The 14,379-nt window shown below is 45.7% G+C and overlaps 2 protein-coding genes and 4 non-coding genes across 6 annotated transcripts; 3 read left to right on the top strand and 3 right to left on the bottom strand.

The window, feature by feature from the left end:
* Positions 1 to 563: 563 nt before the first annotated feature.
* Positions 564 to 4,888, top strand: LOC117877210 (60S ribosomal protein L27a). Its single transcript, XM_034770088.1, has 5 exons — positions 564 to 667; positions 964 to 1,027; positions 1,240 to 1,315; positions 2,716 to 2,890; positions 4,711 to 4,888. Exons 1-5 carry the CDS (start codon positions 665 to 667, stop codon positions 4,837 to 4,839), a joined length of 447 nt encoding a protein of 148 aa, XP_034625979.1. The 5' UTR covers positions 564 to 664; the 3' UTR covers positions 4,840 to 4,888.
* Positions 2,104 to 2,235, top strand: LOC117877507. Its single transcript, XR_004645732.1, has one exon. It is a non-coding gene; the product is annotated as a small nucleolar RNA SNORA3/SNORA45 family (small nucleolar RNA).
* Positions 3,852 to 3,983, top strand: LOC117877509. The gene has a single exon (XR_004645734.1). It is a non-coding gene; the product is annotated as a small nucleolar RNA SNORA3/SNORA45 family (small nucleolar RNA).
* A 2,908-nt stretch (positions 4,889 to 7,796) lies between the features above and the next one.
* On the bottom strand, positions 7,797 to 13,349 carry LOC117877208 (60S ribosomal protein L27a). The gene is made up of 5 exons (XM_034770087.1): positions 13,153 to 13,349; positions 12,355 to 12,418; positions 11,976 to 12,051; positions 10,620 to 10,794; positions 7,797 to 7,971 (listed from the first exon to the last, which is right to left on the bottom strand). Exons 1-5 carry the CDS (start codon positions 13,153 to 13,155, stop codon positions 7,843 to 7,845), a joined length of 447 nt encoding a protein of 148 aa, XP_034625978.1. The 5' UTR covers positions 13,156 to 13,349; the 3' UTR covers positions 7,797 to 7,842.
* Positions 10,074 to 10,205, bottom strand: LOC117877508. Its single transcript, XR_004645733.1, has one exon. It is a non-coding gene; the product is annotated as a small nucleolar RNA SNORA3/SNORA45 family (small nucleolar RNA).
* On the bottom strand, positions 11,199 to 11,333 carry LOC117877510. Its single transcript, XR_004645735.1, has one exon. It is a non-coding gene; the product is annotated as a small nucleolar RNA SNORA3/SNORA45 family (small nucleolar RNA).
* Positions 13,350 to 14,379: the final 1,030 nt, after the last annotated feature.

Raw genomic sequence — 14,379 nt, 5'->3', positions numbered from 1 at the left:
CCACAGCATCCGCCACGCAAGCTCTTGCGGTGCAACAGGAACACTATTTCCAACCACACGCCCACAAAATCATTTGCCTGAAAAACTTGGGTTTTTTATAAAATAAGAAAGGCGGGGTGCTCTTTGTTGCAGTCCAGCCTTTAGGGTTCATGTTTTCAAGCTTTTCGCACAAGGAGGGCCACCACGCTACTTGACACACAACGTACAAACCGAGTGTTCCCTAGCCCCGTGACTCCAGGAGCTGGAGCTTCAGGGAGGCCAACAAGCATCAGCAGCCTGGTGGTAACGTCATGGGACCAGAGTGAGCAGCTCAGGAACCCCCGGGAGGGGGCGGCAAGGGGACACTGCCCCGAGCCCAAACGGGGAGCAGCTCGGGCTCAGAGCCCCCAGCCCAGAGCACGGGCGGAGGAAGACCCCTAGGGGGAGCGAGGGCCCGCATGGCCCGATCATGCCCAGACACGGGCTGGGACCTAGCGACGCTAAACGCTCGCTCGCTAACCCAGCTCCACTCGGCTCCTCCCAAACCCCGCTACCGGAAATAGGCTGCTTGAGATCTCGCGAGAGGCTCCGCTCCCATGCCTTCATTTCTGCTTCCTCCGCCCGCCACTTCCCTCTTCTCGCGAGACATCAGCCCCTCTTCTTTCTTTTACCCGACGCCGCCAGCATGGTGAGCTGCTGGCTGCGGCCGCGTGGCCGGGCAGGGCTGAGGGGAGCAGCCGGGAGGGGGGAGCCTGGCGCGCGCGGCTCCCCGCGCGCCCGGGCCGCCCCGCTACCACTTTCCCGGGGGAGCGGGCCCCGCCGGGCCGGAGGGAGGGGGAGCGCGCAGGGCCCGGAGCCTTCCCCGGCTCCCCCGCGTCGCCCTGAGGCCGGGGAGCTTCAGCCCCGAGGGGGCCCGGGCAGGAGGCGGGACGCGGGCCCCGCTTTCCGGCCCGGCCGCTCGGTAACGCGCTCTGCTCTCTGCAGCCCTCCAGACTGAGGAAGACCAGGAAGCTGAGGGGACACGTCAGCCACGGCCACGGTCGCATCGGTGAGTGCAGAGCGCAGCCCCACGTCGGGTCTGCGTCCCCTGCTCCCCCGCTGGACCCGGGTCCGTCCTGGGGGACGTGTCCCTCCCCCCCGTGCAGTAACAGGCTGCAGCCCCGCTCGCACGGTGCCTGCTGGGCAGGAGCGGGCCTCTCGGGGACTTCAGCGACGTACCGCATTTCTGGCATCACGATTTCTTCTTGTCTCTCCTTCCAGGCAAGCACAGGAAGCATCCCGGTGGCCGTGGCAATGCTGGGGGTATGCACCACCACAGGATTAACTTTGACAAATAGTAAGGCACCTAAAAACCATGCCTCGTCCTTCCTCTGTTTCCTGGCCATGTTGAGATGTCACGTGGCGAACTAGCTTCCATAGTGGGCATTTTGAACCATTCATGTAAACGGACAGGCTTTGTAACAAGGCAGCGCTTCATAGTCCTCTTTTGTGAACGCACTTCTTCTTTCCACAGATTAGTATGATTAACAATGTTGGTGAGTTCAGAGTGGGGTAATTATTTCAGAACTGGAGTACTTGTGGCACCTTAGAGACTAACAAATTTATTAGAGCATAAGCTTTCCTGGACATTGAATCTATCTCCCCTTGTAAGTATTCTCACACTTCTTATCAAACTGTACTGGGCTATCTTGATTATCACTTCAAAAGTTTTTTTTCTCTTACTCAATTGGCCTCTCAGAGTTGGTAAGACAACTCCCACCTGTTCAAGCTCTCTGTGTGTATATATATCTCCTCAATATTTATTCCACTCTATATGCATCCGAAGAAGTGGGCTGTAGTCCATGAAAGCTTATGCTCTAATAAATTTGTTAGTCTCTAAGGTGCCACAAGTACTCCTGTTCTTTTTGCGGATACAGGGTAACACGGCTGCTACTCTGAAATATTTCAGAACTGTTCACGTGTTGGGTTTTTTTAGAACTTAGTTAACTAAAGGTTGGGATACCAGTAGTCTGTTCAGATCTGAGCCACTGCAATGTTACTATATGGTAACCATACAGATCGAAAATGTAACATTATCCGGATCTTATTAACATTCATGGGGCAAGAGATATGTATTTCAAGATGTCCGAGACTAGAGTCACATCTAGACACTGCTTCTTGTCATGGTGTGCTAGAGTACTCGGAGAATAACGACTAACCTTTATTCACTGACTGTCCCTATTAGTAGTTCAGTCAGTCACCAGGTTAGTAACAAGGCCTAGACCTCCATTCCAAAGCTTTGGGTGGACAGAGATTGCAGGCTGAATCAAAACTAATCAGAAAGGATGTACAAGTTGTGAATTCTGCTTACAAAAATACTAAACTGTAGATTCAGAAAATGTGATCATCACTGAAATATAAGAACAGTTGATTACATCAGCAAATAACACTTCAAATACAGTATTTCTCTACTTATTTTCCTTTTCTGTCACAGGTTTTGCTTATTTGATAAATTAGTAAGAAGAACCAGGGACAATTTAGATGATATTAATGTGTGTATTGAAGATACTTGTTATGAAATGTACACAAACATTTCATTCACATGTAGTCTCTTATGCATGAGTCCAGATTTAAAAAATCCAAATAATAAAACTTCAGCTGCTTGAAAAAATACTTTGTTTACGCATTTAACATTCTTGAAACCCCAATAGTTCTAATTTAAACCAAATAGAATGTCTTATTGATTTTTCTTTCTAGTCATCCTGGTTATTTTGGGAAAGTTGGTATGAGACACTACCACTTGAAGAAGAACCAGAATTTCTGCCCTACTGTTAATCTGGATAAACTGTGGACACTTGTTAGTGAACAGACAAGACTCAACTATGCAAAAAATCAGGCTGGATTAGCACCTGTCATTGATGTTGTACGCTCAGTAAGTGTGCTTTACTTGGCATACGTTCACATTGGAATTGGTTGCATTTATTTTTTTTGCCTAGGGTCTTGTTCACTGATCTACTGTATGAAAGTAATTCTGCTTAAATACGTGCCACTGTATTTTTCATCTTTATTTGGCTTGTGTTTAACATTTTTTAAAACAAATTTAAAATAATTTCCCCCTAGTATTTAATGTTCACAGTTAAGAAAAATACTTTGAACTAGCTTCTGTGATGTATGTAATCAGTACTCTCCACATTAAACTCAGTCTTACTGGAGTCTGTCTCTCCCCTTGTGCACCTATAACTAAGGCTAGGTTTTAGTCATGGGTGTTTTAGTAAAAGTCATGGACAGGTCACGGGCAGTAAATAAAAAATCACAGCCCATGACCTGTCCATGACTTTTACTACATACCCCTCACTAAAACTGGTGGGGGAGGGGGAGGCAGTGCATGCCCTGGGACCCCTGCTGGGGGTGGGGCCAGCAGGCTCCCTACCTGGCTCCAACAAGCATTTCCCCAGGGCTCCTAGGGGGAGCGGCAGCCAGGGGGGATCCGTGCATTGCTCGTGCCACAAGTGCTGACTCTGCAGTCAGTTGGAGCTGCAGGGACATGCCAGTGGGAGCCAGGGATCCCCTGCCTAGGTAAACGCTGACCTGTACCTGAGCACCCTCCTACACCCAAACTGCTGCTACTGGCCCAGGGCCCAAGCTGGACAGCCCCTAAGCCAGCACCGGCTGCTACGGGGGTCATGGAAAGTCACAGAATCTGTGACAGACATGAAGCCTTACATGCAACTGCTCAGATCAGTTATAAGTATCGGCTTTAGGAGACCACTGGAGGATGCCAGTGTAACCATGTCAGCAACATAAGTTTTGTCGGCATAAGTGGTAGTGTAGACATGGCCTTAGAGCTTTTAGTGCATGTAATTTTCCAGCGTAATGTGGGTTAGCCTTTCCACATCGAGGCTAGAGTCACATCCTGGCACTTCTCATTGTCTTGGTGTGCTATAGTTCTCGGAGAAAGACTACTGATCTATATTCACTGCCTATGGTGTGTTATGCCTCAGTCAGTCACCTGATCAGTAACATTGTTTTAATTACAACTGATACTTTCAGCCAGCCTGGTTAGAGTAGGTCAAAACAAAGCCATATGGGAGACTCTTATGACCAACTTAAGGACTACTGTTAGATCTAGAAGAGGTGTCATCTTTAATAGAACCAACCATCTGTTGGAAGATGTTAACTAGTCAAGCAATTGCTTTCTGTTGTTTCCTAGACTCGTTTTCCAACATCAAAAGGAGGCAGCTAGCCCTACTGATGTCTATTGGGGGGGAAGCTGAATAATTATAAGCTCTCCAATAGCCAAGAGATAAGATGGGCTTTATTGTGTATCATGAAATGCTAAACTCTTGTTAGGATTGTTGAAAACTATGCCAAAATTCTATCTTTAGCTGGTTGTTGGTTAACAAAATCCATTAAAATGAAGAATCTGATATGTAAATAACTTTCTTCATGGAGTGTAGAGTTCCATTATCTACAGATGTTTGTAAAATTCAAAGAGAACAATTAAAATTCTTGGCAAAACTGTACAGCTTTAAGCTGATGTAATTTTTACGTTTTGAGAGTATTTGATGATAAATTCACACCATGCAAAACGACTGAATTGCAAACATCAGTCATGACCAAATTTGCATTTTCTTCATTAAAATTTGATACTTTGTTTGTATTTCTCTCCAATTACTATTAAAGATTGTGGATGCAGAGGATTATAGTTCTTCCTGAATATTATTTATGCCAATTTCTCTTGTATCTTTCTAGGGTTATTACAAAGTCCTGGGCAAAGGGAAGCTGCCCAAACAGCCTGTAATTGTGAAAGCAAAATTCTTCAGCAGGAAAGCAGAGGAGAAGATCAAAGAAGTTGGTGGAGCCTGTGTGCTTGTGGCATAAAAGATTTTTTAATCAAGTTTGAATAAAGACTATCAGATGTCTGAAATTATTATTTTTTTTAAAGTTAGTTTCAAAACAAATCATGTTTTTTGGGGGGGAAGGTTAGATTTTGACTTCTGTGAATATTGCTGAGACCACAGTCCTATTGAGTACTCCACCACAACAAGCAACTACTAATTTATGTATTAGCTGTTTCTTATGAGTGTTAGTCACAATCTTAGGAGCAATCGCTTCCTATTTAACTGCTAAAATAAACTTCAAGTCAAAGTGTAATGTTGAAAACTTCCACAGTTAAGATTATGCCATAATGGATTTACTTTTAAGCCTCTTTTGAATACTGAGACCCTCTTGCATTTTGGAAAGCAGTATGGAAGGCTCCCTCAACTTTTGTTGAAATATTAAATTACTTACCTTAGCAGTCCTGTAGGTTGAACTGAAGTGCGTGATAGATTGAAGTCATTCTTAGAGACTACTGCTGGTAAACAAAAGGGGAGGTAGCTCACATCCAAGCAGCCATTTAATTACTTGCCTGCATAGAACTACTCTTTAGCATCTTTTGATACCATATTGTGAACATACAGCATATTCTATATCTACAGAAAACTTTTTTGGTTGGGTGCAGAGTACTGCTTACCCATTTGAGTCACTTTTACAAATAAAACCACTTGATTTAAAGTGTTAGAATCTAAGATCTGAAGTCCTAGGAATGCAGTGAGCCAAATGCAATGATAAAGCAATACATTTCTACCCTGATATAACACAAATTCGGCTATACTGCAGTAAAGCAGTGCTTGGGAGGGCAGGGCTGTACACTCTAGTCGATCAAAGCAAGTTTGATATGATGTGGTTTCACCTTCAATGCAGTAAGATTTTTTTGGCTCCCAAGGACAGTGGTATATCTGCGTAAAGGTGTATATTTATATGCTAACTTTCAGAATGTTGAAGGTGTTTGTGAATTCATTTAGCCTTAACACTATGATGTACATATTACTGCATTCATTCTACAAACAAGGATATGGTTATTAACTGACTTACCCATAACTACCTATAAAAAGCAAGTTTATATACCCTTTCATGAGTTAGGAAGATATATTGTGAAATTGTTAATATTCCACTTATCTTGCCACAGGCATTGTCCTAGTGGTCAGTTGAGATGTCTTGGTTGCAATGGGATACTGACTGCCAACACCTCATTCTAGAAAAGGCATGCCCTATTTATCAGCACTACAGATGGGAATTAGCCATCTCTCCTTAAATTTCACTGGCACAAAAATTTAAGGAGAGTTGGCTAATTCCCATCTGTAGTGCTGATAAATAGGGCATGCCTTTTCTAGAATGAGGTGTTGGCAGTCAGTATCCCACTGCACCCACCATCAGGGACAGGCACATTGCAACCAAGACATCTCAACTGACCAATAGGACAATGCCTGTGGCAAGATAAGTGGAATATTAAGTACACCTCTACCCCAATATAACACAAATTTGGATATAAACAGAGTAAAGCAGCGCACTGGGGCTGCACACTCTAGTTGATCAAAGTAAGTTTGATATAATGAGGTTTCTCCTATAACACAGTAAGATATTTTGGCTCCTGAGGAGAGCGTTATATCAGGGTAGAAGTGTATTAGGGCTTGAGGGCCTGTCAACATAACTCAGGGTGAGCAAACTTTTTGGCTTAAGGGCCACATCTGGGTGGGGAAATTGCAGGGCCATGAATGTAGGGCAGGGGATTGGGATGCAGGAGGGGGCTCAGGGAAGGGGGTTGGGGTCAGGATGCAGCCTCTGGCCCAGCACCGTTTACCTGAAGCAGCTCCGGCGTGACAGCAGTACGCAGTGGTACATAGCAGGGCTAAGACAGGCTCCCTGCCTGGGCCCCATGGCACTCCTGGAAGCGGCTGGCACCTTTCTGCATCCCGTGGCAGGGGTGGGCTAGATAGCTTTGTCCACTGACCTTGCCTGCAGGTACCTCCCCCAAAGCTCCCATTGGCCACAGTTCCCCATTCCCAGCCAATGGGAGCTGCGGCACAGAGAGCCCTCTGCACCCATATTTCCCCAGGGGCCGCAGGGACGCGGTGCTGGCCACTTCCAGGAGCAGCATGGGGCAATCCCACGGGCCAGATCCGGCCCCTGGGCCATAGTTTGCCCACCCTGTTTTAACTAATAGTTTTGTAAACCACTTACAAGCAATGCCACCTTAGCTGATTACAAGTTCAGTTTGTGTCAACATGGCAGCTTTTCTATCACACCTATGTGCATATTACTCAGAATACAACTGCAGGAGAGAACAGAATTCTGGAGGCACAAAACAGCATTAACAGAAAATGGGGCAATTCTGGGAAATACTGTATCAACACAGAGTGCTAGAAGGACAGGCCACCAATCAAACCAGTTACACAAATGTGGTTCAAGGGTCCTATCCAAACGGCAGGAGACTAATGTCCTTACAGGAAAGCAAAAATACCAGCAGAAGCAAAACTATTAACGTATCTGTGCTATGCAGGCAGACATCAATCTTGTTGAGAACCACCCATGCCAATAGTGTCACAAATTTGGTTAAAAAAAGTTATGGTACGGACAGGGCCTAAGTTTGATTAAGTATTAGGGTACGTCTATACTTACCTCCGGGTTCGGTGGTAAGCAATCGATCTTCTGGGATCGATTTATCGCGTCTTGACGTGATAAATCGATCCCGGAAGTGCTCGCAGTCGACACCGGTACTCCTGCTCCGCGAGAGGAGTATGTGGAGTCGACGGGGGACCCTGCCTGCCGCGTGTGGACCCGCAGTAAGTACCTTGTAGTTCGAACTAAGATACTTCAACTTCAGCTACGTTATTCACGTAGCTGAAGTTGCGTATCTTAGTTCAAACTGGGGGGTTAGTGTGGACCAGCCCTTAGAAACATTTGGGTAAGCAAACATCTCCCCATAAAAACATTTTGGTAAATCAAAGTGAAAGCCATTCATTTTATAGTGTCTTTATTCAAACTTGAATAAATACAAAACTCTTATGCCACAAGCACACATGCTCCACCAACTTCTTTGATCTTCTCCTCTGCTTTCCTGCTGAAGAATTTTGCTTTCACAATTACAGGCTGTTTGGGCAGCTTCCCCTTGCCCAGGACTTTGTAATAACCCTAGAAAGATATAAGATAAGTTAACAAACAGATTTTCATTAAAAACTCCAGAGGTACAGCACTCAGATTCTTCTCCCACCTACACCAGTGACAGGTGTAATTTGGCTAAATCAATGGACTTTGATGCAAGTGAGAAGATGCATCTGTCAAGGAAAGATTAACTCCATTAACAGCAGAAAGAATAAGTACAACCACCATATTTGCATTCAGATCCATTCAAATTAATACTTGACCATGACTGATAGAGAGACCAGCTTGAAAGTTTTTCTTTCACCAACAGAAATTAGTTCAATGAAAAAAAATTGTCATCCAGCTTGTTTCTCTAATAGTCGGAGACCAACATGGACACAACACTGCAAACACGACTGATATCAGCGGTTTTGCATGTTGTGACAAACATGGAATCTTTCCAGAACTTGAGCACATAAGTAGTAAACTCAAGTGTGGCAACAAACAACTTGTTTTTCTTTTAATTTCACCAAACACATCTTGCATAATTAACTCCAGTCTATGAAGAACAGAGTGCTATATGCATTTCCACATTTTTGCTCAGAACAAAAATAGTGCAGCACACTGTTTCCCTCTTGACTTTTATTGCTCAATTTATGCTAAGTTTTCCAGAAAGTTTCATTCTTCAAACTTCTGTAGTCATTTAAAAATCCAATTTTTTTGCATATTATCCAGAAAATGTACTTTTTTCCAGACTTTCCAGGAGGTAAAGCTATGACTAGCCTTCCTGAAACTGAAGGATACTGGATTGATTGTGCATAATGATATAAAATCACAGATTGCTGAAGGTGCTGGAAAAAGTTGAACAGAGCCTGAGATTCTGTGCTGCAACTTTAAGAGGCTCAGCTTAGTTAAAGCCATCTTTGTTCACACCCACACTCACAACCAACTTGTGAAGGGATCCCTGGAAGGCAGTCTTACAACTAGCTGTCTTCTACAGTTCGTGGTCTAGGTCACCCCCAACCAGATCTGGGGCTTTTAGGCCTTATCTACTTTACAAAGTTTTGTTGGCAAAAGCTGCCTTTTACCAACAAAATAGGGGTGGTGTATACACTACAAAGCTGCTTTTGGTGGCAAAACTCTGTTTTGAAGACCAAATAAAACCACCAGTATCCCACAATGCCTGCTGTGACCGCTCTGCTTGTTGTTTTGATCTCTGCTGCTCTGCAGGCATGCACCCCTCCCTTTTCACAGCTCCAGGTGCTGGAACAAAGAGCGATATCATTTGTGTGGAATGCTCCTGTTCTGCCCTGCACTAGGAACAGAGAGGCAGACAGACTGCTGGGGGGGGGGGGGGGGGGGAAAGAGCAGCGCCTTTGACATTCCTCAGCACCAAGCTCAGAATGCCACTCCCGCCCACACACCACTCTCCTCTTCCTCCTCTCCCCCCATTTCCATTGAAAAAGCAGCTGACAATCTACTAGGATGCCCCTGAAAGATGGGATTGAAAACCTGCATCATGTGATGCTGTACCTGCCCCATGAGGCATTGCAAACCCTTCCCAAAGCACCCTGCGGCCAGTTGCACAGTGGGATAATGGATCTTAACAGATATTAATTTGATAACTATAGTGGGATAACTACAACAGATCCATAACTACAACAGTGCACTGCTCTTTGTGTCAGTGCAAAAGCTGTTAGTGTGGATGCATTGTGCCAACACGAGGAGCTAATGTGGACAAGCAACAGTGGTTTCAATTAAACCTGCATATCTTTGGCCGACAAAAGTATAGTGTAGACAAGGCCATAGAGCCCCATTATATTGCTCCAACTTTTTACCTAAAGGGGCAGGATCAAGGGTGAGAATCTCAACCCAAGTCTAACCTCCATCAGGCCGGGACTGTCTTTTCTTGGATGTCTGTATAGAGCCTAGCACACAATGGGGCCCCAATCCCTTGATGAGATTCTAGGTATTACTGCAATATAAATTAGTAATAGATGAAGACCAAATTGTTAATCTAGAATTATTGTCATCTCCATGAACAGACCAAGTTTCCTCAGCCCAGAAAATACTAGTCCCAAAGGATGCTGCTAAACCTAAGTCTTCCCCCACATGACACTTTTGCTTCCCCCTGTCCTGACAGGCTGACTAATGAATGTCTCTGATTCGGTGGCTGACTGAGATATTAAACACCACAGCCAGTGAATAAGGATCAGAAATTTATCTTCGAGGACTATAGCACACCAAGACAATGAAATGTGTTAGGATGTGACTCTAGTCTCGGTGCTAAAGAGGCCAACTTTAGTGGGCCAAAACAAGCAATAAAAGTGGTTTTTCTTTATAGACCCTTCCAATTTTCTTTTAAAAGCTGATCTGTAAGCTTCTCATCACTACATGCATCAGTTTTAAAAATGAACAATGCGAGAATCTAAACTTTCAGGCAGAGAAAAACATTTTAATACTAATTCATGAAAAACAAAAAGGGCTTGTGTAAGAAAAAAGAAGCAAAAAAACATACTAATGGAACTTCGTCTCAAAGTCAGATGCTCACAAGGTCTTTCACCTGACATTTCAAATGATCTAAGAATTTATCCATAATTTAGTTTAATTTCCTAGATGAGCAAACATTCTAATCACTTAAAATGTGTATTTTATATGAAACTATAGATTCTAAAGATAGGATTAAATAGCACTCTTACCGAGCGTACAACATCTATGACAGGTGCTAATCCAGCCTGATTTTTTGCATAGTTGAGTCTTGTCTGCTCACTAACAAGTGTCCACAATTTATCCAAGTTGACAGTAGGACAGAAGTTCTGGTTCTTCTTCAAATGGTAGTGTCTCATACCAACTTTCCCAAAATAACCAGGATGACTGGGGAGGAAAAATATTTGATACAGTATAAGACCACATTCCTTTTAGTTTCTTTTGAATTGGCTGTGCTAAAAATCAATATAACCTCAGTTAAAAGTATGTTTATCTAACATTTATCATATACATATTAAACAAGCTATAGGGTCCAGAAAAATTATACACAGACAAATACACAAGAGTTTTAAAGTTCGATGTAAATAAGTTGCTATTTGTATATTCTTGAGGGATATTCACATTTTCCATATCTATAAATGGAATTTTATTAATGAAATATTTATGTTTGATAGCAAAAGTCACAACTCTTCTTTCTTGTGAATAGTTTGGGCCCCATTCTATATTTCATAGGCATGCAGAACTCTGACTTTAGAAGAGATTTTGTTGTACGAGAAATGAAGTTTCAGATCTTCTGTTACTAACCCAGTGACTGACTGACAGCTGAAAGTAGTGACAGTCAATGAACAGCGATTAGTTGTTACTTTCCGAGTACTCAAGCACAACTATGACAATGGGCAATGTCTAGACGTGACACTAGTCTCGGCAATGTCTAAATACAAGATTCTTACCCTCCCAAAACCAGGAAATGCAGACGTTTGATTCATCCACTGTCATTGCATATATGTATAGTGTGGAATCAAAGCTGAGCAGACTATTAGTGTCTTACAAACTTAAATTAACCGTGGAAAAAAAAAATCTAAAAGATACGAACACATACACTAGAAGCTCCGAAACAAGCCATTTTACCATATCTAACTCACTAAAAGACAGGTTTCAGAGTGGGAGCCGTGTTAGTCTGTATCAGCAAAAACAACGAGGAGTCCTTGTGGCTCCTTAGAGACTAACAAATTAATCTTATGCCCAAATAAATTTGTTAGTCTCTAAGGTGCCACAAGGACTCCTCGTTGTTTTCACTAAAAACCGAGATCCTGTTATTAACACTTTCCTTTTAAAAGAACAGATGGACAAAAGGTTTTTCATAGATTTAATAAAGGATATACAGGACTATGAAAGAAAACAGCCAAATTTTCTTGCAAGGTTATTTGTATTGTAGCAAAATCCAACGTTTGTATACTTTTACTAAATGACGTATGTGCTACATATGGTAAAATGAACTGCCTTGTAACTTTTTAAAAATACATACACAAAAGTAGTGGGTAGAAGGAAAAAGATGGTGTATATCTTACTATTTGTCAAAGTTAATTCTGTGGTGGTGCATACCCCCAGCATTTCCACGGCCACCAGGATGCTTTCTGTGTTTGCCTAAAAGAAATTTTAAAAGGTATTGTGATGCAAGAAAAACAACATGTACTTCTGAATACACTACCAAACATTATGACATCATTTGAGTTGATTTAAAGCAAGTCAATGAGCATGAACTATATAGAGGAATATATGATTTGAACTGGATATGTATAGCCATTAACCAGACCATTATTGAACCTCTCTTGTTTTGCCTCATTGGTGTTCTAAATAGTGATACTTGCCAGGCACACTGTAAATCAAATTACGTACCATACATTAAGTTCCAGCACAAGCATAGTAGAAACTGTTCTCTGCACTTACCAATACGGCCATGTCCGTGGCTAACGTGTCCTCTCAGCTTCCTGGTCTTCCTTAGTCTGGAAGGCTAGGAAAAAACAAAAAAAACCACAGTACATATATGAATAAAAACGCAGAGCAAGTGACAAGAGTGGGAAACAAATAAGGACTGGACAATCCAAGCCTCGTGTGTACGGCTGCATGACTGGCTCTTTCCTGGGAAAAGATCATGTTTGTGATCTTAACACGATGGGACCCTATCCCTGACTGAGGTCTCTGCGTGCTGCCACAACAGAACAAACAACAGGCGCCTGCGCACAGTGGCTGGGTTCTCCGCTCCGCACGTGGGGGCGGGGTGTCCCGGGGTACCGGTAGGAAGGGGCCCAGTGCCGCTGGGGCGGGGCAGAGCCAGAGGGTCCCCACGCACCCGACCAATTCCCGCCGCCCCCGCTCTCGCTCTCGGAGCAGGCGCGTGGCGGGGCCGAGCGCACGGGGTGGCTACGTGCCCGGTACGTAGGGAGGTATCAGGAGCGGACCCTCAGGCCCAGGCCCAGGCCCAGGCCCAATCCCGCGCATCCCAGTTTCAGGAAAGCGCCTCCTCGAGTTTCCCCGTCGGGCCCGGCTTTAAGCCGCCAGCCGCCCAGAGCTCGCTGGTGGCGGCCCGCTTCCCCCCACGGCCGGGGTGTGCGCCGCCCGGCGGGGACCCGGGCCAGGGCTGAAGCGGGCGCGAGAACCCCCCCGGCAGCTCGGCCCAGAGGACACGGAGGCTCCGGGTGTAACGTGCCGCGCGGGGGTAACTGGGCCTCTCGCGCCTCTACCTACCATCTTGGCGACGGCCGCCGGGAAAAGGGAGGAGTCAAAGGAATGTCGCGAGACCTCACGAGGGGTGGGGGAAATGGTGGGAGGTGTAAAGAAGATCTCGCGAGATGTCACTGAGGAGCTGGGAGAAAGCTCGCGAGAAATCGAGCTTCTTCCTCTGGGAGGCGGGGCCTGCTGTTGGGGGTTGGTGCCCCGGAGCGGGTCTTTGTTCTCGTGCCCTTGGTGCCTTCCCAGTTCTGCTCTCCTGGGGCGTGGGGCGATTCGCCCCCCCCCCGGGGATCCTGGCCTGTCTGCAGAGGGTAGCTCTGGAGTGCTTCTGGTCAGGACTGCACTGGGTCTCTGCAGGGAGCCTGAGTCCTCCCTTGGAGGAGGGAGGACAGGGGCTGGTCTGCCTGCAGGCCCTGCAGATTGCTTTTATGGTGCAGGTAGTCCAGTGTGGAGCGCACGCCTTTCTCTCCTGCCTCCAAGGGCTCCGATACATCCGGTAGCTCTTTTTTCTCCACCTGAGGGGTCTTCCATGAGACCTCTCTGAGCTGCCTGTCTTCTGCCAGGACCTCCTCTAGACCTGGAAGCTATTCTCTGTGACTAGGTCCATTGTGACTATTGAGAGGGTGGACCTACTTGCAGAGCCCCTGCCACACAACCTCTACCTTCATGTGCAGGTGGCGGAGTCCGGTCCTGGCAGAAACCACCAGTATTGGAGACCTCTGGACTATAACGGGGGGAACTGGGTGGCTCCCGAAGTGCTCACTTGGCTCATGGGGCTCTCCACCCTCCTGACACCCCCCCCACATTCTCTCATGGGGCTCTCCACCCTCCTGACACCCTCCCCCCCACATTCTCTAGGAGGTGGGGGGCAGCCTTGTCGTCCACCTCTCAGGTTTTCCTTGAGCGGGTACTGCGAGAGGGTGCTCCCTGCCCACCCCTCATCCCTGGTCCTCTGGACCTTTTCATCAGGCCCCTGTCCTGTGAGCCCTCCCGGCCCCCTCCCTTCCACAATCCAAACCAGCTGTGTGCCCTGCAGCCGGTTCACTTCCAAACTGTGCCAAGGAAACAACTCTACATGCTCTTGCTCCACACGTTTCACTTTCTCACACTCATGTCCCACCCTGATACCAAATGGCAGGATTATCTACTACCTGTGGAGGGTGAGGAACCCCAGTGGGCCAGCCTCTATTCCACTCTGGTCTCATGACCCGCCAGGGATATCGGTTGGGGGCTCCTCCATGG

Source organism: Trachemys scripta, chromosome 4 (assembly GCF_013100865.1).
Source record: "Trachemys scripta elegans isolate TJP31775 chromosome 4, CAS_Tse_1.0, whole genome shotgun sequence".
In the NCBI taxonomy this organism is placed as follows: Eukaryota; Metazoa; Chordata; order Testudines; family Emydidae; genus Trachemys; species Trachemys scripta.
Note: the sequence above shows the minus strand (reverse complement) of the source record. Positions and strands in the feature narration are given on the sequence as shown.